This window comes from Mirounga angustirostris, unplaced genomic scaffold (genome assembly GCF_029215605.1).
Source record: "Mirounga angustirostris isolate CCGP_5_RB_7025 unplaced genomic scaffold, mMirAng1.0.hap1 SCAF_11, whole genome shotgun sequence".
Lineage (NCBI taxonomy): Eukaryota > Metazoa > Chordata > Mammalia > Carnivora > Phocidae > Mirounga > Mirounga angustirostris.
The window spans coordinates 106,545,524-106,570,662 of NW_026991719.1; the positions used below are offsets into that span (position 1 = coordinate 106,545,524).

At 50.3% G+C, this 25,139-nt stretch overlaps 1 protein-coding gene across 10 annotated transcripts in view; it reads left to right on the forward strand.

Moving 5' to 3' along the window:
• Positions 1-4,981: 4,981 nt before the first annotated feature.
• BCORL1 (BCL6 corepressor like 1) overlaps positions 4,982-25,139 on the forward strand; it is a 64,125-nt gene continuing 43,967 nt past the window's right edge. For 2 of the 10 annotated variants that reach the window (XM_045882411.3, XM_064574557.1), the window contains exons 1-3: positions 5,002-5,241; positions 6,515-6,594; positions 24,900-25,031. In XM_045882411.3, coding sequence (XP_045738367.1) covers positions 24,946-25,031 — 86 coding nt within the window. In that variant the 5' untranslated portion in view covers positions 5,002-5,241; positions 6,515-6,594; positions 24,900-24,945. Of the gene's footprint in view, positions 5,242-5,799; positions 6,171-6,514; positions 6,595-7,253; positions 7,724-24,899; positions 25,032-25,139 lie in introns of those variants that run through there. The other 8 variants (XM_064574558.1, XM_064574559.1, XM_064574560.1 and 5 more) reach the window with 8 other exon arrangements.

Consider the following 25,139-nt stretch of genomic DNA (forward strand, 5'->3'; position numbering starts at 1 on the left):
TGGAGCCTACTTAAAATAAAAATTAAAAAATGGGGGGCGCCTGGGTGGCTCAGTCGGTTACGCATCTGCCTTCGGCTCAGGTCATGATCTCAGGGTCCTGGGATCGAGTCCTGCAATCGGGCTCCCTGCTCTGCAGGGAAGCCTGCTTCTCCCTCTGCCTGCTGCTCCCCCTGCTTCTGCACTCTCTCTCTCTCTGTCAAATAAATAAAGACAATCTTTAAAAATAAATAAATAAAAAGTAAAAACTCGTCATGCTTAAAAAAAGAACAACTACTATGGGGTATCTACTAGGTGCCAAGCACTGTTCTAAGTGCTTAACGTCTGAGAACTCATTTGATATTTATAACATTTTCAGGAAGTATTTATTAGCACCCATTTTATAACAGAAAACTGAGGCTCAAACAGAAATTAAAGGTCTAAGGTGATATTGCTAGGAAGTGGCAGAGCTAGGATTCAAACCATGTCTGTCTAACTTCAGAGACTGTGTGTAGGTACTAAATGGGAAGAGAAAGACTAAAGGAGGCTAAAACTTAAAACTGAGTCTTCAACGGGCAAGAAGGGAAGCCAGGTCTGGGCCTCAGTTTCCCCACTACGAAATAAAGGATTAGATTAGATCATCCATTCGGGGCGCCTGGGTGGCTCAGTTGGTTAAGCGACTGCCTTCAGCTCAGGTCATGATTCTGGAGTCCCGGGATCGAGTCCCACATCGGGCTCCCTGCTCAGCGGGGGGTCTGCTTCTCCCTCTGACCCTTCCCCTCTCGTGCTCTCTGTCTCCCATTCTCTCTCTCAGATAAATAAATGGAATCTTTAAAAAAAAAAAGAGTATTAAAAAAAAGATTAGATCATCCATTCATTCATTCACTTAACAAATACTTGTAAGAAGGCCTACTCCATGCCATCGTAGGGGATGTTGGGGGGAGAGAAAGCAGGCTGTGATACACAATTGAGAAATACTGGGTCCCTTCATCCAAGGAAGTGGAAATCTAGTTGGAGAGACAGATAGGCAGAGTGTAGAAGTGCTTAATAGAGGGCCAAGCTCCGTATGGTGGGGGAAACCCCGAGGAGAAGTTAACTTCCATGGGGAGGGAGTGGGGGTCAGGGAAAGTGGCATGAAAGAACCAGCTTGAGTAATGGTTGAGTGGGATTTCAACAAGCCCAGAAGGGCATAGAAAATGCTGAAGGAGCAGTCCAGAAAGCGCTTGTCTTGTCCAAGGAATGGTGAGAGGGCTGGTTTGGTGAGAACAGAGGCTTTGTGAGGGACATGGATGGGAAGGAGGCTGGAGCAAGATCAGGGAGGGCCGTGGAAGCTAGGTGAAGGCTTATGGAGTTGATTTTGTTGCCAATGGGCAGCCAATGCCAGTTTTTGGGAGGGCAGATGATTTCTTAGTTTCTTCCATCTCTAACACTGTCTGTTTGATTAAAAACCTTATTAAGAGTCTTAGAGAGAAAAAAAAAAAAGAGTCTTAGGGAGGCAGGGAGGCTTGACCTTGAGAAGCCTCTGGGGTGATTTTAGCCCCCTTCCTCATTTTCCCCCCTTTGGCTATAAAATCCAGAAAGGCTGTTAGTTGTTTACAGAGTTTAGTTTAACCAGACATGCTGTCTCCCCATCTAGACCCAGGGCTCTTAGAGGGCAGAGAACAGGCCTTCCTCAGCATGCAGTGGGCTGTTGGAATGCGTCTCCAGCAGCAACCTGCTGCAGTAGGGTTCATGCATTTGAGATATATGAAGAGCCAACAGGGGCGATGAATTCTCCCCCACGGCCCCTCCCAGGGCACAAAGGGAAACACTATAGAGCACATAGTGTATGTAACTCATGGTCAGCCCTGCTTCACTCTTTCTTTCCTGAATTTGCAGGGTGCTTTCTGTACCCTTCACTCCCCTAGTCTGCTTTCAACTGCAGTGGCTTAAAATGAGCCCTTTGACAGTCCTAAGACTCTGAGTTCGAGCTCTGACTTCACCTTCAATTGACCGGGGGGTGGGGGGTGGGGGGTGGGGTGTTGGGGGGGGTGGGCAGGGGGTGAAGGGATGACCAGAAGCTTCAAATTCACTTCCTTCTGACACTCCAGCGATCTAAGCCACTGAAATTGTTGTCATTGTTGTTGTTGTTGCTGTCACAGGACTGGACTGTTTTACCAGAGACACAAGGAAGGCCTCTGATTTCAGAACAAAGCAGAGAATTGGAGCAATTATCCTATGAATTAAGTCAGAGGTTGGTGTGAGGCCTAAATTACCCCCATGAACCCCAAATGCCCTATTTTGTCTGGTTGGCTCCAGGAGGGCAGAGCCCAGGCCCATGTCACCCCTAGGTCTCTGTGCAAAGGAGGCTGGTGATGCTGAGGCTGATAATAGTAAAAACTTGCATGAGTCCAGTAGTTTACGGTGCACAAAATTCTTTCCCATCCACTATCTCATTTGATGCTCAGGGGTGTGCTTGTGAGAGAGGGAGGACAGGTGCATTGATTCCCATATTTTGGAGTTGGGAGGAAGACCCAAAACACAGTCCCTGGCATTGGGCAGGCCCTACTCAAATGTTAGGGCTTGCTTGAGGTCTCACTGCTAGCCATCGACAGGACAGAACTAGGATCTGGTTCTTAAAACTCTCCAAACAATCCTCTTTCCATCACACCAAGCTGACTCTCTGAGAGTCCAGGCCCAGGCCAGTAGCTGTTATTGATGGAAGAAACAATCATTTAAAAATCTGCATGAAAAGGAACATTTTGGCATTAAATGGAGGTGCTATACCATGTTGAAAAGAACTCTGGATGTGGGGTCAGGATTACTGGGGTTGAGTCCTGGTTCAGGAACTCACTAGCCATGTGACCTTGAGCAAGCCACTCATAGATGCTCATAGACTCAGTTTCCTCAATTACAAAATCGAGGGTTGGAGTGAGAAAACAAATGGAAGAACACAAGTGAAAGGGCTTCGTAGACATCCTGAGATTGTACAAAGGTATTATTACTATTATTATTATGTTGTGGTTCTAGCCTCAAATAAAATAATCATTAATCTTTACTCTTTTCAAGGTTTCCCACAGCTCTCCCCACCCTGCTCCTTGATTTCCCATCACCTCCTGTAGGGCAGGAAGCATGGCCCCCAACAGGAAGGGCTCAGAGAAGCTAGAGCTTCAGCCAGGAAATAACCATCTTGCCCCAATCTTCATTTCGCCAGATAAATGATGCAGCCAAATGGTGAGATAGAGATGAGTGGGGAACAGAGGTGTCCAGAATCCATTTCAGCCTCAAACCAAAGAGCAAAGTAGCCCCAAGGCCTAAGGCCCTTAAGAGAAGTGGAAATTTAGCAATTACCAGATGAATTAAAATCAGTGAAGACAGCCAATTTAAATCAAAGCAGAATTGCTGGGGCCTGCATTATCAGGCCCAATGGAGGTGATCCCTCACACCTTAATAATGCCTGTAGAACTCGTATGTTGATTAGTCTAAAGGAATCATTTCAAATTTTCACTTTCCCTTTGTGCAACTTAGGCCAAACATTTTTTAAAGTGTGTGTGTGTGGGGGGGATGCACAGGAGGGTGGGAATGGCCAAGTAAGACAGCTAGTGAATAAGTTTCCAAAGCAAAGTGGCAAGTGTTTGGTCCCCATTGCTGGCGGTAGATTTTGAGGCTGGTGAGGACAAGCCAGAGGGGTCATAGAACAGCAGGCCTTAAACAACAGCAAAGCCCCTGCTACCTCAGTGGCTTACCCTCCTCTGCAATACTCCTCCTTTAAACCAGGTGAGGGAGACATACCAGGCAAGTCTCACCTGCCATCTCTAAAGTCCTTCCAACTGAGAGAAGACACCCCATAGCTTAGAGATGGAAACTCTCTGGGCCTGGGACAAAGGAAAGGGGCAGGGAGGAGGAGGAGGAGGAAGACATTAATCCGTCAGGGCTTCCTTCTAGTCCAAATGACCCTCTGGCTTCCTTAGTATAGATAAATATATAATAAATAATATCAATATATCTGCACATAAAGATTTTTTTTGCAAATTCCTGCTATTCATTTCACATTCCGTGTTTACAAAGCCCTGAACCCTCCAGGAACTGCCGGGCACCTCCCCTAATACCCTTTAGGCTGAGGCGATGCCTTTGAAGTCCCAACCGCGGTCTCAGGGTTGGAGCTGCTAAGAAACACCCTAAGACTGAAAGCAAGTCTGCCGGCAGCTTCAGCTCCTTCGCAAGCTGCTCTCCTCCTCGGAGTTAATGTAAAGTCATCAGAGTTCCAATGTGGTCCGCAGGCTTCTCAGCCCTTCAGTCTTGGGGATGGCGGGATGGCCTGGGATGTAAACACATATGAGGATTTATTCCTTTGGCCAGGCGGGGAGTCGTTAGGGTAAAGGGTAAGGGTCAAGGGGGCTCGGTTTGGTGACTGAGGAGCCTGGGGGGGGGGGTTGGTAGGGGGGGCTGGGCAGAAGTCGAGTTTTCCTCGAGCCAGGTTTTCGGCCCCAAAATCGTGCAGGCTTTCCCCCTTTACAGACCTTTCGTTTCCCTCCTCCTCCCTCAGGCCTCTAGCTCCAGGCACCCCCCCCCCAAAAAAAGGTGCCTCCACGCCCAGGCCAGGGGCTGTCCTTTGAAGTCGGCCCAGCGGGTTTGCAGCACGCAAGGTTGCCACGAAGGGTGGGCCGCCCTGGAGACGCAAGGCGAGGCAGCGAGCCCCGGCATTTTCCCTTCCCCAGCACCTGTCCCACTTCGGCGCCGGGGCTGGGGCTGCGCCCGCGGGCGGCCTCGGTGCCCGAGCGCCAGAGCCTTGCACCGAGGTCGCCCGGGTTAGGGAAGTGGGGGGCCAGGGAAGGGGCGGGGCGTCCGGCGGGGGCGCCCCCCCCGCATGCAAGACCCCACGCACCCCCCCATACACGGAGGCTAAACGGAGATAGAGAGTCACACATAAAGCACGAGCGAAAACGCTCGCTCTCCGACCCCGAGCGGCGTTACTCGCCCCCCCCCTTCCTGGAGCCGGGGGCTGGCGGGGGAAGGTGGCTCCGTTCTTCCCCCGTGGCCAGTGCGGGGTCTGCGGCTGCCCGGAGAGGTTCCGGCTTCCCCGGTGCTGGCAGGGGGAGCCCCGAGAACTGCAGGCCCGCCCCCCCTTCCTCCTCCTCCTTCTCCTCCTCCCCCACGTGTCCTCCCGGAGCCCAGCGGCCTGATCCCAGCACCCCCCGCCACCTCCCTCCTCCTCTCGCTTCGCCCGCTTCCCCGGCGGCGTGGAGAAGAGCAAAGTTGCGACAGCGGCCGGGGGGCTCTGCCCAGGTGAAGGGGGCGCCGTGGGGGGTGGGGGATGGCGCGGCCCTGCGGCGGGGGCGGAGGGAAGATAAAGAAACTTGCTTTCCGCGGCCCCCACCCCTCGCGGGTTCGGATCTTGCGTGGACCGAGCCCTCGTGGCGAGACGCGGCAACGCCGCTGGGACCGAGGCCGGCACCGGGACCCAGACCCGGACCGCGCGCCTGGGCCGGCTCGGCGGGCGCAGGCAGCGGGCCAGGCCGGCACCCAGGCAAGGGCGGGGTGGGTGGCCATACACCGGACCGAACCGGAGACTCCGGTGGCCTGGGCGCGGGCCGAACCCGGACCGGGCCGAGTTGGGCGGCGAAGTAGGACGTGGATTCGGGGGCGGGGCGCGGCGGGAGGGGGAAACCAGGCCCCGCCGGACTGGCCTGGGCGTGGGGGCGGGGGGCGAGTTCGGGGCACTTGCTGGGCTCGGGACCGAGCGGTAGGGCGGGGCGGCGCTAGGGGCTGGGCCGGACCCGCGGGGAGAGGGTGAAGGGGGGAGCCGGGGGTGGAGTAGGGGCGTGGAGTTGCGAGCGGGGTCTGGCCTCGGCCGGGGGCGAAGGTAGATCGGCGGGGCCGCCAGCGGAGGGAGGGAGGCCCGCGGCAGCGCGGCGGCAGCGAAGGCCAGCTTCCGCGGAGTTTGTGCCCGGGCTTCCCGGGCTCGGGCCGCCTCACGCGCACAAATGGGGCTAGGGGACTGACTGGTAAGCAACTGCGAGTGTTAGACGGTGTTCGGCGGCGATTCCGGGAAAAGCAAGGAAAGACACCGTCTGCAATTATGCCGCACCCCCCACCCACCTCTTAGCATCTGGATTTTGCTCTCAGGGGGCCGCGGACCCTCCCCGCCACAACCCTTTCACTCTCCTGCGCTCGCACCGCCTCCCCCCTTCCTAGGCCATCTGACTCTCCTAGGGGTATGTGTTTGGGGGTGGACGACGGCGTGGGGTGGGGGGGGCGGCGGTATACTCTCCCTCCCGCGGCAGCAGCCTAGTTCGTATCTTATTCCTACATGTAGCGTCGCTTCGAGTCTTGTGGACATTGGGGTTTAGATAACCTACCCCCACCCCACCCCCTCAAGCGATTTGATGGCTTTTAAGGAAAGGGAGGAATCCCTGGATTTCCACGCCTAGAACGAGGTTTAAGGATTGAGATTCACCCCCAGCTCACTTCCACTACCAACCCCTTTCCTTGTAAGCCATTTCCACGGGGATCCGAACTTTGGGGGGCGGTATTAATGTGCTTCTCTATCTCTACACAGGGTCGGCGTGGCCAAGGACGGCTAGTCTCTGAGGGAAAGTAGCCACCAGTCCAACTCGGGTCGCTCCCACTATTACTTCGGTGAGGGGGGCAACGCTAAGGAGATAATGGTGGGTAGGGACCCGGTATAAAGGAGGGGGCTGGGTAGTCGCCCCTGGAGGGACTCCGTTTCTTGTAAGGTAGGGAGAAGCGAGCCCAGGCTTCAGGGGAGGAGTTCTGGGAGGGACATGGGGGGTGGCGATGACGGGGGGAGGGAGGAAGGGGGGAGTCACACCCTGCCAGCAAGGGGAGCTTCCCTCAGGCCCCTGGGAGAAGGGGACTGAATGTGTCTGTTCTGTGCTGCCCGGCAGGGGAGATCTGGGGTCTCTGGATTTGCACACTGGATCGGGCACCAGTGGCCTGAGAAAGTCAGGTCGGGGCATATGGTGGAGAGCCTTGGAGGAGAGAGACAGAAACCCCTGGCCTTGGCGCCCTGATCTTTTCCCTTCCTCAGTCTTCCCGTTCGAGGGGCATTGAGGGCTGGGGGCGTGGGGCTCTTGCAGCCCCTAGGATTGAGCGCCTCCGCCTCTCCTGGGAGTCTAGCTTTTTGCCCGGCTTGCTGCAGCCACTGCTGCTGCCTCCCTCTCCGGAATCCGCTTGGTCCTCGCAGCGATCCCCTCCTCCTCCCCTCCCCTCCCAGTGTCACCGGGGCTGCTTGGCTCTGCCCCCTTCGCCGCCGCTTGCTCCCTGCTTTCGTCCCTCCCTCTCTTGCTCGCTCCCTCCCTTCGCCTCCACCTCCCCATTCCTCCCCCCTCGGCAGGTGGCACTCTGGGAGTTGTAGTCCCGTGGAGCGACGGCTAGCGCCGCCCGCGAACCCCGCCGGACTCCACTTCCCGTCGAGCCCTGCGACCGGCACCCACTCCGCCAGGCTTCGCTCGCACACACAGACACACACACACACCGCTCTCCCCCTCACTCTTTCGCTTGCCGCGGCTGCTGCCAGTGTGTGGCTCTGTCTCTCCTCCGCTTTGCCGAGCCCTCCCTTCTTCCTCTCAGTTCCTAGAGTCCGACCGCCGCCGCCGCCGAGAGAGAGGAGAAGGAGGTCGGTGGCGATAAGGGGCGGAGGGGGGGCATCAGATCGGGGCAGTATTAGGCGGGTGGCGGCTCAGAGTGGGTAAGAGGGAGCCCGGGTGGCGGCCTGAGCCTCCCCGCGGAGCCGACCCGGGAACAGGTGCGTCTTTTTTTTCTCTCCCCCAACCCCTCCACCCCTTTTGACTCCCCGGCTTTCTCGTATCCCCCCACCCGCTTCTTTCTATCTTAAGCCTTTTCCCAACCCTGTCCCTTCGCCCGGCGGCCGCTCTGCTTGCCCCCCGGGGGCGCCGTCCTCTTCGTGTCCCCGGACGTAGCGCTCCCTGGAGCTCGCTCTGTCCTCGCCCCTCCCTTCGGGACAGCTCCCCTCCACTTCCCACCTTCGTACCCCATCCCTGCCCTACCCTACCCCCTCCTCACCCCCTTCTCCCTTAGCCAGGTGAGACTTGTTCGCCACGATCTGAGAGTCTTCTTCCTGGCTGGGCGGGGGTCTCCATGGAAACGGGGGTCGGGTTGATCCTGGGGGGGAACCATTGGAATTACCCCACTCCTCAGAAAGGGAGGTGGAGACTATGGTCTTGTTAACTACCTGGCCCTAACACCCCCCACCCCCCATCCAAGGATCCAGTGATCCGAAGGGAGGCTGGCCAGGAGGGCAGGGCGAGAAAGGGCTTGTTTTTTGGGGGGGGGGTGGCTGTCCGTGATGAAGTCTTGAAGAGACCTGGAGAAAATACCCTCCAACCTCAGAGGGGAGGTGCGACGGTTGCTCTTCAGGGCTGCTTTCTCCCCGGTGTTGGGGTGCGGGAACCGTAGGGTAAGGGGTACCCCTAGGTGGCGGCGGGGCCTGGGTTCGGGAGTGGGAGTGCTGTGATGGGGGCAGGGGCAATTATCCGAGTCCCTGGAAAAAAGGCGGGGGATGACTTCGGAGCGCCCTGGCTCCGCTGCCCTCGCTCTAGGGGCGGGGGCTGCCGGGCCGGGCGCGGCGGGGAGGGGGCTTAAATTGAAGGAGGATGAGATGGGGGCAATTCATACTAGCCCCGGCAAGCCAGGGGGAGATCCGGCGTGCAAGCTCTCCACCCGCTCCGCGCCAGGCCTGGAAGCAAGGGGTCTGAGAGCGAAGCCGAGGGGTGGAAGGAGGGAGGCTCCGGTTACGGGGCCGGGTTTCGGCATCAGGGGCAATCCCCCAGCCCTTGAAGGAGGGAGAGGGATGGCCGCGAACCCCAGGGCTCCCCCACCCCGGGTCCTAAGGGGCGTGAGGAACAGACAGCAGGCCCAGCGGAGCTGGATTCGAGCGGATCGCGGCTGGGGAGTGGGGGGGCTTAGTGGTGGGCTTCGGGGGGAGCAGTCCGGCGGCGGGGCGGGCGGGCGGGGCGTGGGGCTCCGGCGGGCGGCGGGGCGGGGCCGGGGCGGCGCTGCTGCCGCCGCCGCCGCTGCCGCCGCCGCTGCTGCTCCTGCTGGGGCCGCTGCAGCCGTTGCTGCCGCCGCCGCCGCCGCTTCTGGGCGGGGAACGGAGGCCAAAGGGAGTCCCGTGCCGGGGCAGAGGGCGCAGGCGGTGCGTGGTGGGGAGGGGGCCGTCCTGGGGGCGGGGGCAGGCGGGGGGTGGAGCCCCCGACGGGGGGCGGTACGAGCCCGGACGACGACGACGAAGAGCCCCGGGGGCCGGGTGCATGGAGGACGAGGTGCTGGGAGAAGGAAGGGGGGGTGGGTCCCGCGACGGGCCTCGTGGGCTTGGCTCCTCGAGGTTCTGCTTTGGGACAGAGCCCTGCAGGGGCGCCCAGAGGCCCGGGAAGGGACAGGGAGGTGAATTGGACGGTGAAGGGGGCCCTCCTCTCCGGGGTCCCGCCGAGGGGAAGGCTGGGCCGGAGGGACGTCCGGGGTAGGGTTGGGAGGAGCCGACCGCACCTCGGCTGGGGATTTCGTGTTATGGAGGGGCGGGAGAATGTTGTAGGGAAAGATGTGGTCGAGGGGAAAGGCGAGAGGGAAACACACTGCAAGCCCGGGAGGCCAACAGCCCAGGCCAGTGGAGGTGCCCTTCTGTTCCGCCCGCACCTTCCCCCTCTCCCAGTGCAAGCACTATGTTTCTGTTTTATTGTTTTGAAATTTTCAGTGTTGACTGTAGGAAGCTGTCGATGTGGTGATACTTACTCATTCTTGGTGTCTCCTAGAGTAGACAGTAAGGACAGGCGTCGCTTGGCGAGGATGCGTCTAGCCCAGGGTTTAGGGGCTCTTTACGCGAGAGTGGGAAGGGGGCCTGCTAACTTCGTGCGACAGCTAAATACTCAAGGCAGTTTGGAGGTCGTCCCCGGGCACAGAGGTGGAGTACAATTGCAAAAATCTTTGGTGAGACTTCTGGGGGTGCAGTTGTAGGTTAGTGTTACTCTGGTTGGCCTGGCTCTTTCAACTTAGAAGGCTATTTCTCAAAGTCACGCTGCTGAGACGCTGGGGAAATGAACAGGGGGAAGCGTTTGGTGTTGGAAGCAGATTAGGTTTATAATAAAATCCCAAGGTTGGAAGGGATTTTAAAGGTCATCTCGTTCTCTGTTTACCTGACCTGTCCTTGAATGTTGGGATAGAGGGAGCTTTATTTTGGGGGAGATGGAGCAGGGTTTAGGGGTACTCAAATTGGATGGCGATGTCACCATGTGGTACTGAAGAGGACAGTATGTAGGAAAGAAATTTGGAGGATTCCACTGGGGATTAAATGGGATAACCCAATCCCAAGAATCGAAGCAAAAGTTTGGGGGAGGAACCTGTAAAATTTTGATGGAGAGGCAAAGTTAGTAAGAAGGACTGGGGGAGCTAGGAGGAGCAGGGGACTTGGTGACTCAAGAGAATCTGAAGGTTGATAGAGTTTAGGAGGGACATAGTCGTTTTGAGTAAGCCATGTGGCTATTGTTAGGCAGACTCATCTTTTGATAAGGCAACTGGGGCCGCTGCCTTTGGGATAGATGGTGAGGACAAGAGGCACCGGCCATCAGGCACAGAGCCTTACTCAACTTGACTTTCAGCGGGCTGACCCTGTTACCAGCTATGCAGCAAGGGTAGGGTTCTTTCTGTCCTGGCTCTGAGAGTCATTGATGGAGGAAGGGGTTAAGGAGGACTGTTTCTTTAGAATAAGCCATAAGGAAAAGACAGCAAATTGTTGGGATAGGGCAGAGGAAAGCTAAGTCCCTGGCACGTTCTTTTGTTGGAGTCTGGATTGGGCAGAGTGGAGGGGAGTTCCAGAGGAAATGGTGGCAGCACCAAGGGAACTCAGAGATCTGGCTGTTTTGATTGCCCAGAGCTGGTAGGGCATAGACTCCCAGTGGCCTAGACTTTGGGGAAGCAAAAGGGTTTCCTCCAGGGTTCTGTTTGCTTTATTCATGCTGTAGTTCACTCCATAGGAGAAAAATGTTTAGTACAGGTGGCAGAAAATCTCACATGATGAGTCTGGATTACAGGTTTCAGAGAGGGGCTTCTTTTAGGAGAACAGAATTATGGGAGAAAAAGACTTGAATACTAGAAAGAAGGAAGGCAAAAAGAAAAGTCAGGAAGAGGACTGATTAGGCAGTGAAGGGGGAAGAAAAGTGATCATCCCTGGTTTCACATCAGGGCCAACTAAAGAAAAAGTGGAACCCTGAAATTTCCAGGCTAGGTTTTCCAAAGTAAAATTTGAAGAACCTTGAAGGCTCTTTACACTTTCATGCTAGAATCACTATGGTTGGTGCGTGAGAGAGGACGATCTTGGGTAAAAATAGGGTTGGAGAGAAACTGGCATGTAGGAAGGAATATACATATATTTACCCATAGGGATGTAGAGAATATAGAGATAGTATATAAGCTAAAAAATGCAGAATATGACAGAGGGCGGAATAAGGAGCCAAAGGAAGATGTTTACTCACATGTTCAGGGAAGGTAAAAAGTTGCCTTTGATAGCTGTTGTCCTGGGAGGGCCCAGGCAGCAGAGGTTAGCTGAGATCCAGGGCTTATAAGTCTAAGCATTAGTTAGAAAATTCAGGCTAAAATAAGCGTCCTGGATGGGAGAAGGAATTCAGCAACCTAAGTAGAATGGCCTTGAAAGAAGCTGAAAGTGGGAATACACCAGTTTTTCCAGTCTGCAAGTGGAAGGAATCCTAGATATAGGGAGGTGAATTATGGAAATTCCAGAGTGAGACAGGATAAAGAACAGTGGCCTTAGAGCCTTGGGCCAGAATTGGAGGGTGGGATGGGCGCATGGAGGAGAGGTGCTAATCAGGGGTTGGGCATCTGGACTGGTTCATTGATTCTAGGCTGAACTCAATTTGAGATGGAATAGAATGGCCACAGTGGGGTAGAGAGCTGTTTTCCAGCGTCAGCCAGCATCTGGGATCGAGAGAGGAGGAGTTCATGGTTAAGTTGGGTGGGAAAATGAACACTAACTAGAGTGGAACAGAGAGCCCTGGGGAAAGTGGGCATTGTTGGGATAAAAGAGGACAAGCCACTGATGATTGCATAAGGGGGGAGGAAGACCCTAGACCTTTGAGTTTTCAGAAGGAAAGGAAATTTCTTAATGCTGGAGTTCCAGTTAGGTATGAGTCTATGCTTGCCAGAAGGTTTAGTGCCAGGATGGCCAAAGAGGGAGGTAATAGGTAATCTACCTTTTGGCCGCTAGGATGCCGCTAGTACAGTATTTTACATAATCTCACTAACTAGGCTTTCTTAATGCCAGTTTTTGAATGGTTATCCTTAAAGTAATGTAGAAACTGTTCTCTTTCTAAATCGTACCCTTTCCCACTGTTATAACTTGAAAGCAGTCTTTCATGATGAAAACTTTCTTTGGTGAACTGAAGTTGAATTCTGGTCAAGAGTAAAATTTAACTGTGCTTCTATCCTCATAATTCAAATATGCTGTTCTGTTTCCCTCTTTTTCTTTTTTAAGCCGAAGCCACCCTTTTCCCATAAAACATTTAAAAATGGATAATTGTTTAAAAAGTGGCTGCAGGCTGCGTGTCAAGGTCATATTTTCCCTGGTCAATGAATTGTGATGAATTTGAAGAGCGATGATTTATTATTTGTAAAATGTGGTAATTTTCAGATTTATTCTTTGAGAGTATGTGAGGCAGGATACGTCTTTATTTGAATTTTAAGAAGATCTTAAGTTAAGCATTCGTGAAGAATTGAGAGTACTGAGGGGCAGCAGAGCTTTGTGTTTCAGGGTTCTTTACCGATTGTCGGCTAAGAAACAAAATTTGGTTACCTCACTGCTAAGGTATGCCTAGAAATCTTAGCGTTAGTGCCATTTAAGGGTACAGTCAAGTTTTGTTATAATGTTGGTGTCCGGGGATAAGGAAAACAAGCAGACTTTCATTTTTCCAAGTTCTATAGACTATAGAAGAGTGTATTGTATGTGACTCTGATCCCCAGGATGAGTCAGTACACTCTCTACCTGGATCCATGAGGTGATGTAGGTGTCTTGTGATGATGAGGCTTTACTCAGTTTAACTTGGTCGTGCCTTGTATAGGTTAGTATCTTGCAGTGGTTCTCAAACTTTAGCATGTCTCAGAATTACCTGGAGGGCTTTGGAGACATACTGCCCTAAGTTAGAGCCCTTGCTCTTTTACTTCCTAGCTGCGTGACAGGAAGCAAATCACTCAACTCTCTTGAGCCTCAGTTTTCTCATCTATAAAATGGAGATGAAAATCCCAGTCTCACAGGACAATGAGAATTGCACAGATATCATCTACATGGCAGACCAGGTCCATAGTAGGAGCCCAATAAATGACATCTATTATTATGTTATAATCTAGTTTTTCTTATTCCATTGAGTCCTGTGACCTTTTATATTACGCTATGGTAAACATGGTGGCAAAATTAAAACTATCAATGGCTCCTGAGCACTCCCCATATATCTTGATTCTCTGTGCTCTTTCTCCATATTCCTGTTGTATTAGTACATATTTAGCATTTACAATGTGGTAGGAAGAAATAGCTTGGCTCATCACTCCATTATTGCATCCACCTTTGAGGTGGAAGTGGCTAAGCTTCTTTAACAGCTGTGCTGTAACACTGCTCAGTATTTTGGGGCAGGAACTGAAGACTGTATATCCAGTTGGAACTTCAGGGGACATTTTGGGCCATGCTTAAAAAATGACCCAAACCTAGTTTACTAGGGTGACATTTTAAAAAACCATTGCTTTCTGAAAAGGGCTGCTGTATTTAATTACGACTGGTTGGGCTTTCCAGATGTCTCTGACATCTGAAAGTTCTACAAAGGCTGGTAGATAGAGCCTAGGTCTTGTATGGCTCTATGACAAAGAGGTTCATCAGCAATTGGATTGGAGAAAACGTGTTTCAAATAGCTCAGGTATCACCAAACCAAACTTCTGAACACTGAAAAAAAGATGGGCTATAAAACAGAGATCCTTTCTGTAGCCAGAGTGGATTTTGATGCCAACAATCAGCTATGCCAATATAGGGAGAGAGTGATAGCAGGCCAATTTAAAACGGTAGATCAGTTAACAAATTAATAATTTCTTTTTGGCTTGGAAATGCGTTATTCTCTACCTGCCCCCCTACCCAGCAGATTCACCTTCCTATTTATATTCTGCTTAGGCAGACATTAAAATGAGTTGTTCCCTGAGTACACATCTACTGTAAGTGGCAGAAAGCTGTCCATAAGTTGGCTGGGTTTAAAAATTAGCTGTGGCTAAACCATGCTCAGATAATTGGAGGTTGACTTTGTTGCTTTGCCCTGGCCTGATTTTATTTCTGTGATTGTCTTTGTTGTGGAAGCAAGGAAAAGAAAGAAGAGAAAGTTTATGAGAGAGCAAGGGAAGTAAAAGGCATCCACAGACCCAGTGCTTTTTACGTGGGTTTCTTGGTTTCCATATGACCTAGAGAGAATTTCAGTTTTTCCCAGTAGTTTAGCAAGTATTTACTGAGCATGTATTATATGCTTTGTATCATGCTACACAGTATTGGGAGTGGCTATTAAAAGAAGTAGAAAATATTCTTGCTGGCCTTGGGGAACCTATAGACAGGTAGGAGATTGGGTCAGTACTGAGATAACTCTGTGTGTGTACACACACACATTATATGTATGTACTATATATTATATATACACTATGGTGAGCATATATGTATATATGTACTATATATGTATGTATATATATTTATATATATGAGTAATTTATACAAGATGAATTGAGCCCATAGTCTGGAGAGAGTAGAAAAAAATAGTCTGATAATGGCCTTTCCAAATATTTGTGTGAGAGGTCCAGGAGACTTTAAAAAAAAAAAAAAAGGTAAAAGTTCGGTGAGGAGGAATCCTCTTTAGATGAAAAAATCCTTATCACGAATGCTGTGTACTGAAATGGAGACGCCCGAGGGCCACTGCCACAGTCCATGGCATGGAAGATACACAAGCATCACAAAAGGGATTCAGGTCTCAGATTGCAATGATTCAACTTTGGAGTGTGAAAGACACACCAAATATTCATATAGTTCTGCTGAAGACCAAGACTAAGGAAAGCCAAATCTTAGTTTTGATCTAAGAGAAATGAGAAGTGCTAAAAAAACAAAACCAAAAATGACCCTAGTAACTTAGCATGCCATTTTGAGGTGGCTTTGCATTTTGAAAAGGACTGATTAATTTCATGGGGACTGCTTAGTTTTTCTGGATATCGGTGCCATCTAGAAATTGTATAAAATCTTGTGGCTAGATCCTAGGTCCAGCATAAAGCTGTGATGAGGTGTTGTCCTTAAATGCGGTAAAATTACTTCCTTAAAGCAGGAGATGGAAGTAGTATTTGAATAACAGGAAAATAGTATGGCAGTGGGTAGAAAAGCTAAACGAACTGGTGGTATGAAAATGTGAGTGAGAGATGAAAACTTTTGCTTTTTGCCTCCTTCATTGTTGGAATTGATTACCTTTGTTCCTTTTATGGGCTTTTGTACTCTTCTCAATTTTATTTTATTTTTTATTTTATTATTTTTTAAAGATTTTATTTATTTATTTGACAGAGACAAAGCGAGAGAAGGAACACAAGCACGGGGAGTAGGAGAGAGAGAAGCAGGCTTCCCACTGAGCAGGGAGCCCGATGATGCCGGGCTCAATCCCAGGACCCTGGGATCACGACCTGAAGGCAGACGCCCAACGACTGAGCCACCCAGGCGCCCCTTTATTTATTTTTTAAAGATTTTATTTATTTGACAGAGAGAGCGACAGCGAGAGAGGGAACACAAGCAGGGGGAGTGGGAGAGGGAGAAGCAGGCCTCCCATGGAGCGGGGAGCCCAATGTGGGGCTTGATCGCAGGACCCTGGGATCATGACCTGAGCTGAAGGCAGAAGCTTAACGACTGAGCCACCCAGGCGCCCCTATTTTATTTTTTTAAAGTAAGCTCTGTGCCCAGCATGGGGCTTGAACTCACGACCCCAAGACCAAGAGTTGCATACTCTCCCGACTGAGCCAGCCAGGCGCTTCCTATTCTCAACTTTAAGTAGGGACTCATTTATTCCCATTTTGCAGGTGATATAGTAAATGGACATAATGAGGTACCTGAGATGGCTGGCAAGCCCAAATCCCCCCCCCCCCCACACACCCAGTTTAGGCTGTGGATAGTAGACTATATCACTCTTCAAGGGTGTTGCTGCTATGTGACTAGATGGCTCTGAATGGATTTTGGCAGTTTTTAAACATCAAATTGTCTCTGAATAAGTGGGGATCCAGCACTAGTGAGGAGATTGAGAAAGGGTATGGTTTGGATTGGAGAGGGTCGGGGTGATAATATTTGCTGAAGACCTAGCTCCAGGGAGATCGCAAGCCCTGGCCACTCCACTGAGATGAACGGCTAGCCTCCCAAGGTGACTACTTTGGAGGTAACTACATTCATTTGAATGAGTAAGTTCTCATGTGTTTAACAGATAGTTAAAAATTCTTTTGTATCCAGTCTCATAAATGTTTATAGGCCAGGTTTTTAAACATGGAGGTACCAAGCAGTCTGTGAAGGTGTCCACACTATAGCCATGTGCGGGCAACTACTTAGTCTTCCTGGTAAATAGAGGAATTAAATGTATCTGGGAAGAGGATGCAATGACTCCTATAAGACTTATCCCTTGGGGTAGAACCAGTAGAAATATTTGGGTAGAAAAAAAACCCCGAGGGGAACTAGAAAGTGCTACAGTAGATTAGTCAGGCAGAAGGCTGGGATGAACAGTGCAGAGGGCCCCTTCCTCCTTTCAGTTGCCCAGCAGATTATTTCCAGTTGATTGTGTGTGTGTGTGTGTGTGTGGTGGTGTGTAGTGATAGAGGAAATTGTTTGCATGAAGGGGGGCAAAGTAAAGTGATTGGGGCATGTATAGGGACTCTTGAGTTTCAGGGAATGATATTTGGTTAATGGTAGGGAAAGGTGAGGGGATGTAGTTAGAGGGAAAGCCTGCGGAGAATATTAGAATACCTTTATATGGGAAATCACTAAATTAGGACAATTTTCACTGGGAGAACTTCCTCATTAGGAGGTGAGGTTTGGGATATATGATTAAATAGGGAAAACAGGAACGTTAGTCTCCAGTTGAGTCCACATGGAAGAAGGTGGAGCGGCAGGGAGGGTAAGGTCTGTGGTCAGGGTTCCATATCTAAAGCCAGGTAGAGTCATCCTTGTTGGGTACATGTACACTTGCCTATTGAAAACACTGCTTTTGAGGGGCGCCTGGGTGGCTCAGTCGGTTAAGCGTCTGCTTTGACTCGGGTATTGATCCCAGGGTCCTGGGATCGAGCCCTGCATCAGGCTCCCTGCTCGGCGGGAAGCCTGCTTCTCCCTCTCCCACTCCCCCTGCTTGTGTTCCCTCTCTCGCTCTCTGTCAAATAAATAAATAAAATCTTTTTAGGGGGAGTGGGAGAGGGAGAAGCAGGCTTCCCGCCGAGCAGGGAGCCTGATGCGGGGCTCGATCCCAGGACCCTGGGATCATGACCTGAGCCGAAGGCAGACGCTTAACAGCTGAGCCACCCAGGCACCTCAAAATCTTTAAAAGAAAAAAAGAAAACACTGATTTTGAGACATCTTGACCTCTCTCTAAAGGCACTTCAGTGACTAGGTGGTAGTCCTGGCCTCTTCCCTTCAGCCCCAAGATCTAAATGTCAGTGGTCTCTTGGATCTCCTTGGGGGTGTCTTAGATGCTGCTTTTCCCAAAGTGGGGTAATGGGCTGGCCTCTCCTTTGATTCTGTGAGGTTTGAATGTGAATGTCTCTGTCTTATGGGAGCTTTACCCAGAGCTCTGGATTTCTGTTGGAGCAATAGGTCCCAAAGTTGGTTTTCTTTACACATTAGTCATTGCTGACCCAACCCTCCTTCTTAAACTGTCTATTGGCCACGCCTATTCTCTTGAGGACAGACTCAGGGCCAGGCTTCAAGAAGAATATTTTCCGGCTCTTTCATTTTTTTAAAAATCATAATTGCTTCCAGGTCACCAGACAATGTGAACCAAAATAAGCCTGGGGGAGTACTACCAGATTTAGTTTAACTGAGACCTTCTTAATCTTGAATTTCTAATTTATTGGCTGGATGGTAAGAGTCCAACCATGAATAAATGGGCAGGTTTCATGCTACGCATAAAGGGCCTAGTTGGGTTCCATATGTTGCCAGTGCCAATTGTTCTGCACATAGGGGGTCTTTGGCCCCAGAGGAAGCTATGTGATTCTGGGGAACTAGTTCACCGGATAAACACCCTGGCCAGCCATGTTCAAGGTTAACGTTTTACCAAGGTAAAGACATTTTGTCAGATAGATGCTGTATTATCTCCTTCCGCGTCCTCCCTTCCTCATACGCACAACGACCATACTTTTGCTTGTAATTGTTGTGAAATCTGCTTGTTTGGGCATCTACATTTCAAAACAAAACAAAACCTGTCCACCCAATCGGTAAAATCTCCTTTGAGCTTTTAGTGCTGCCCATCCCCTATTACCAGTTCCCCCTAACCCTGACTTGGATTATAATTTGATGTTCTTCCCCTTTTGATAACATTCTCTCTAAACTTTTCTAAAATGTCTGTGTTCAGTGCTTCCCCACAGCGTTTCAGTTTGGCCCACGATGGTGAAATATTTCAGGTTCCCCTATTTCATTTTTTCTCTTTTGGTTGTTATATTCTGTAGGCTTCTCTTTTATGCCTTTCACACCTGCCCTTATCTTCTAGCAGTTATTTTTTTTCTTTTGGATTTTTTTGGGGAGAGATCTCTACTTCATTATGGTTTGTCTTCTACTATCTGCTCACCCTCAGCTTAGCTGCTATTTTCACCATTTTAAAGTTATTGCTCTCCTGTTAGTCCATTTTCTTTTTGGCTTCCCCTGTTCTATAATGTGCTGATTATGTCTGACTGCCTGCTCTCTGCTGTCTGCTCGCTGGATTCAGCCCCTTGCATCTTGGTCAGTGCCTCTACTTAAGTGTGTGTGCATGTGCCTGCTAGATTGAGATGTTATATTTCTTTATTTTTTCAGCCCTGCTGATCACGCATGTGCTCCTTTGTTCCCACTGAGTTGGATGTGTCTTTCGAGTTTTTCCCCCCAGAGTGGGGATAGCTCACAGTGGTCCCACTGCCTTTCGGGCAGTGACCAGCATTTGATTCTGGGGCCATGCAGCTGTTCATTTCTTAACAATTACATGGTTGTGATATCTGGGAAAATCCTTTGAGGTATTTCGTATCCTTGTGCCCGTGCTTCCTGGGTCACTCGGGATTACCAGGTTTCTTCGAAGTTCCTTTTAGGACCTTTGCCTTTAGCCTTTGATGTGATGGTTCCCATCAGAGAGAGCAACAGAGAGATGAAGAAAGCACACCACACATGAGTGCAGGCTCTGTGAGTAGAAGCAAGTCGGCACATGAGTGTGCACACCAGAGGAGCCTACCAAGTGTGGTGTGTCTGTAAGGTTTTTCCTTTTTGCTCACCTCTCCTGAGAAGGAGTGTACAGTGGAGTGGTTGCTAATTTGATTGGACATGATGGTGATGAAACGAAATGCTAGGCCTCCTGGACCAGAATCTCCAGGGCTGGGACTTAGGAATCTGTATCTTGAACAAGCTCCTTGGTGATTCTGGCTTGGGAGACCTTGGTGTACATTGGCCATCTTGACTCCTCCCGTCCTGTGTGGGTATTGACGTCATCAGTGCCTCTTTGGAAGTTCCTTTTGCTTACTCTCTGGCTCAAGAGGACCAGTCTTGCCTTCCTGTGTAGACCACTTAGCTCAGTGCCCTCTTGTCTGTGATATCTACCTCGCCTCCCCCCTCCTCTGCAAAGGCTACTGTTAATAGCAGCAGTGGGCTCTACATAGGAAGAGGGGCTGCCCTGAGAAATTCCTAACAGAAGAGTGGGAAGCCAAGGTGAAGCAAATATTCTATCTTCAGGATCTTGTGAAAATGAGGGTGCCTCCAGGTAGTCCTAAAATGTGTGGTATTGTCTGGTAATTATTTTGGTTTTTACTTGGTTTTCTTTTTATTGTTGTTGTTATTGTGGTTTTGGGGGGGGTCTAAAAACTCCTTTATTTAGGTGGTGATATTTTATATGTTCTGTTTTCAAATGCCAGGATTCATTCCCCCCGCCTCTGATTTCTGTCCCAGGCCCTACAAACAACTAATCCCTTCTAAATAGAACAAAAATAAGCCCAAGAGTGTAAAAGCAATGGTGACTGACTTATATCTGCTGCCTACAAGTATTCAGATAAGCACTAAAATTTATACTTTGTGTTAAAATTCATCCTATGCAAGTATGACCCCTTTCATTGCTTGACTCTTCTCATGCTTCATAGAGAGAAAAGATGTTTTAAAAGTACCTGGTGTATTGGTCAACAGGCTGAGCTGTTGTTTTGTTTTGTTTTGTTTTGTTTTTAAAGATTTTTTTTATTTATTTGACAGAGAGAGACGCAGTGAGAGCAGGAACACAAGCAGGGGGAGTGGGAGAGGGAGAAGCAGGCTTCCCGCGGAGCAGGGAGCCCAATGCGGGGCTCGATCCCAGGACCCTGGGATCATGACCTGAGCTGAAGGCAGATGTTTAATGACTGAGCCACCCAGGTGCCCCTTGTTTTGTTTTTTTAAGTAGGCTCAAACTCATGACGGTGAGATCAAGACCCGAGCCGAGATCGAGAGTCTGACACTTAACCGGCTGAGCCACCCAGGTCCCTGAACTGTTGTTTCTTGAACTGGGATATTCCAAGATTCTAAGAAAAAGTCAAAACTTGATTGACCAGGATGTTCAGGGATAGGATGGGATCCGGGTGAACTGATTTGAAGCAGACAGTCAATCCATTTGTCTTACCCCTTGTTGAAATCTTTCTAAAATTATATGTTAACCCGTATAACTGTCTTAGTAATGTTAAGGATAATTTCCAGAAAAAGGTAAAATCATGAGTCTCGTACCGATATAAAAATGAACATGCATTAAAGATTTTATTTTACTCGTTAATCAACAAGGGAACCAGACAGATATTAGAGCAGGTTCAAAGAAAAAGTCCAAAAGCACAAATTTATATGGAGTAAAGGAATTGAATTGCAAATGGAGGCAAAACTGTTTTTTTCCACAGTGGGGAGGGAAGTCAGTCCAAACTCTATGGGACAAGACAGAGTTTGCATATCCATCAGTTATCTGCAATTTACAGAGGTGCAAACCAGCTCAGAGACAATGAGCTATGCTGGAATGGGGCAGCTGCGAAGGGTGTGCTATGGGCAGTGCGTGGTGCTTTCAGTGAAGTACAGCTTTCTTTTCTACAGTAACTAAGCCTGGTGGACACTTTTGGGGGGGTTGATTTTGCTTCTTGTAATCTCTCAGAGTCATCACCTCAATTTCTCATCCAGGATTCAGTTCCATATAACACTCATTTACTGAGTACTTACTATCTCTAAGACATTACAGAGGAGGGACGCCTGGGTGGCTCAGTCGGTTAAGCGTCTGCCTTCGGCTCAGGTCATGATCCCGGGGTCCTGGGATCGAGTCCCGCATCGGGCTCCCTGCTCCGTGGGGAGCCTGCTTCTCCTTCTGCCTCTGTCTCTCTCTCTGTCTCTCATGAATAAATAAATAAAATCTTAAAAAAAAAAAAAAGACATTACAGAGGAACCAGACACCAAAAAGACGGTATTTCTCACCTTAAGTAGCTTGATTGGTGGGGGAGACAGACATGTCACACCCCCAGCTAACCACACTGTGGAGAAGAGTAAGAATCTGTGCTGTGGGAGAGGTAGGGATGAAACATTTGAGGAGAACCAGAGAGGGAAGAGTTAACCGATCAGGGGCTGGGGAGATGACATGATGACATTTAAGCCAGGCTTTGAGGGGTGACAGAGAGAGGAGGAGGGGCACAGGAGAGGCCATTTCAGGGTGAGGAAACAGCGAAGTCCTGAAACTGGTTGATCTGTTCAGGGAAGGGTCAGGAGCTGGGATGGCAGAGGCCACAAGGAAATAGCAGGATGTGGCCAAAGAGGAGGCCAGAGGAGGTTTGAGGCCAGGTCAAGGAGGGCCCGGAATGCTGTGCTAAGAAATTTGGGCTTGATTCTGAAGACAGGAAATCTACTGAAAGCTTTTGGTGGCAGGGGGCAACATGGTCGAATTGGTGCTTTAGAAGATGAATATATTGTAAAATCAAGAAATTGGAGGCAGAGGGACCAGTTAAGAGGCTATTGTAATATTCTGGATGAGAGATGATGAGGGCCTGCATCAGGGTGGTGGCAAGAGGGGCAGAAGGAGAGGATGGAGATGGCATTAAGGCTTGACTCCTGATTGGCTGTGGGCGGCGATGTTGTGGGGGTGGAAAGAAGGAGTTGAAGATGACACCACTGAAATTTCCAGGCGGGGGGATAGTGGTGCCATTAACTAAGATAGGAAACGTGCTGGGTGTGGGGGGTGGGGAGCGGGTTTATGGGAACAGATAATGAGTTCGGTTTGAGACACATTGAGTTTGAGGGGCTCGGTGGACATCCAATTAACAGCGAGTTGCTGGCAGCTGGAAATTCTGGTCTGGGTCTGAGGAGAGAGGTCGGGTCTAGAGATACAGATTTGGGAGTCTTTGGTGCGGGAAGGGGAGAGTTGTAACTGGGGGAGCTCTGGAGCTGGAGAGAAGGAAGAGCGGGGTTCACACAACCCCCCTTCCCCCCCCCCCGCCACACACACACCGAGAGAAGTGGGGTAGGGGAGAGCCAACGAGAGCCAGACTGAGCTAGGGAGCCAGAGACAGAAGGAGGGCAAGAGAGACAGAGGGAGACAGAAAGACAAGAGAGGGAGACTGACGGCTGAGGCGAGGACAAAGAGTAGAGGGGAGGGGGACACAAGAGGAAGGAAGAAGGGAAGGAGGAGGAAGAGAAGGAAGAGATGAAGGGAGCCAGAGGGAAACCAAGGATGAGGAAAGAAAGGGGGGAAAGGACCCGGGCAGGAAAGGTGGGAGGGGGAGGAAGGTGGAGGAGCACAGACTGCGCCAAGAGAGATGGGAGAGAGGGAGAAGAGAAGCAAGGAAGAGGGGAAGAGAGAGACATCTGGGAGAATAATAGGGGGAAGAGGGAGGTGAGGAGGAGTAGTAGAGGGGAATAGGAGAAAGAGAAATTGAGAGGGAAGGGGAAAGGGAAAGAGAGAGATGGGGGTAGGGAGGAAAAGAGGCAAGGGGAAGAGACGGGGGCTGGCAGAGGTGAGGAGAGACCAGGCAAGACCAGGGCTAGGGTTCCGGGGTGGGTGGAGAGAGAGCCTTGGAGAAGCAAGCAGGCACTGGGTCAGGGAAGCCAAGAGAGGGGCAAGTACAAAGAAAGGCAAGGGCAGCAGTAACCTGTGCTTCGGAGAGAGGGAGGAGGGTGAGGACCAGGATGAGGATGGGGGGCTGTGGGGCTGTGGCTCTGCTGTCCTGGTGCTGCCTCCCTCCCTTGCTTGGGGACTTTGCACCAGCCACCTGGCCTCCTGGCTCTTTCTGGATCTTAGCTTGCAGCCTCCTGCCCTAGGACCTTTGCATAGATTGTTCCTTCTGCCGGGAATGCTCTTCCCCCCCGATGATACACACATGGCTCATCCCTTCGCTTCCTTCAGGATGTTTAAATGTCTCCTTCTCAGCAAGGCCTATGCTGGTTACCCCCTTTCAAAACTGTAGCCCATTCTGCGTGCCTCCCCCCGCCGACCATCGCCATGCCCCTTAGCCTGTGTTATACCACCTTCTAACCTTCTATAACAGGAGTCATTTAACGAGTGTATTGTCCATCTCATCCCACGAGAATATAAGTTCCATGAAGGCAGGGATTTGGGGTCTTTTTTGGTAGTCGTTGAATCCCCAGTACCTGGGACTGTGCTGGCACATAGCGGGAGCTCAATAAATATTTGTTGGATGAGCAAGTGCTCTTGTGTTGAATATGGACAATCTCTGAAGGTTATATAAAGAATAAGCGAAACAAACCCCTGATGTGACTATATTGTACTGATTTACTTCTTGGGAAAGTGGAGAACAGCAGAAAATTCTGATCACTGAGGGTTCTGTTCAGCTGAGCTCCAATGAAGAAGACTTTTAGCTAACTCGGGACTTTAAGGGTCTCAAGACAAGCTCATTGGGTAAACCGCTTTTTCTTGATGCCTCATTTCCTCTACAATTGGCTGTGCAGTGGTTGTCAACAGCGACAGCTGGACATTAGCTGCTGAAGGGGGTGGTAGGTCATGGGGATGACAAGTCTGATAGAAAGGGACAAGGACAGAAATGTGTGGTTTGTGATGGAACATTGTTTTTTGTTTGTTTGCTTGTTTGTGGTCAGAGTACAAAGAGTATTGCATCTGATTTTGAGGGAGCTTTAAACCAGCTTAAGTATGTGTGTTATATCTATATAACTCCCCAGTCGAAATCAGAATAGAATATTTTTGAAGGGCTTTTAAAGAAAGCATGTGCTTCCTCTGGAGAACTTAAATTGGTACGTCACTCAAATACTTCAGTACCCATGGATTAGAGAGTTGACGAGAAAAAGATCCCCAGTAGTCTTTCAATGCATTGTTCATATATGGGAACAACCCTCTAATTGTAGTTGGTTGGGCTAAATGTGTGTGGAAAAATATATTGTCATCTCGTTTGTCTGGAATAGATTGAATTTCCTCGAACACTCAAGCATATCTGTCTTTAAGATGATTTAAAAATCACTCTAGGTGATTAACAGCATCCTCGTCTCCATCCTGAAACCTATGGATTCCTGGAAAGCTGGTGCCCTCATCCCCGTTTGGGCCTTAATTTTCCATAGCAGGCTGGCTTGTGGGAGAGACCGCTTTACCATTTTGGTACCGTAATCACCTTTATTTAAATGTTTCCCTGTTAAAGGTGGCTCAAGCAGCTGTCCTTGTTAGGAGTTTTGATTTTTTGGCCTTCTTTTTCCTCAGGGGGAGCGCGGCCACAGCAGGTCCTATCTGGTGGTGAGCGGCTGTCATGATCTCGACAGCCCCGCTCTACAGCGGCGTGCACAACTGGACCAGTTCTGACCGGATTCGCATGTGTGGCATCAACGAGGAGAGGTGAGGAGGCTGGGAACGTGGCCGGTGCTGGCTCCCAGTGAGCGGTCCTTACTCACCAGTGGGGCAGCTGCGGCAGGGCCCTGGGAGGGACCCCAGGGGAAGAGTCTT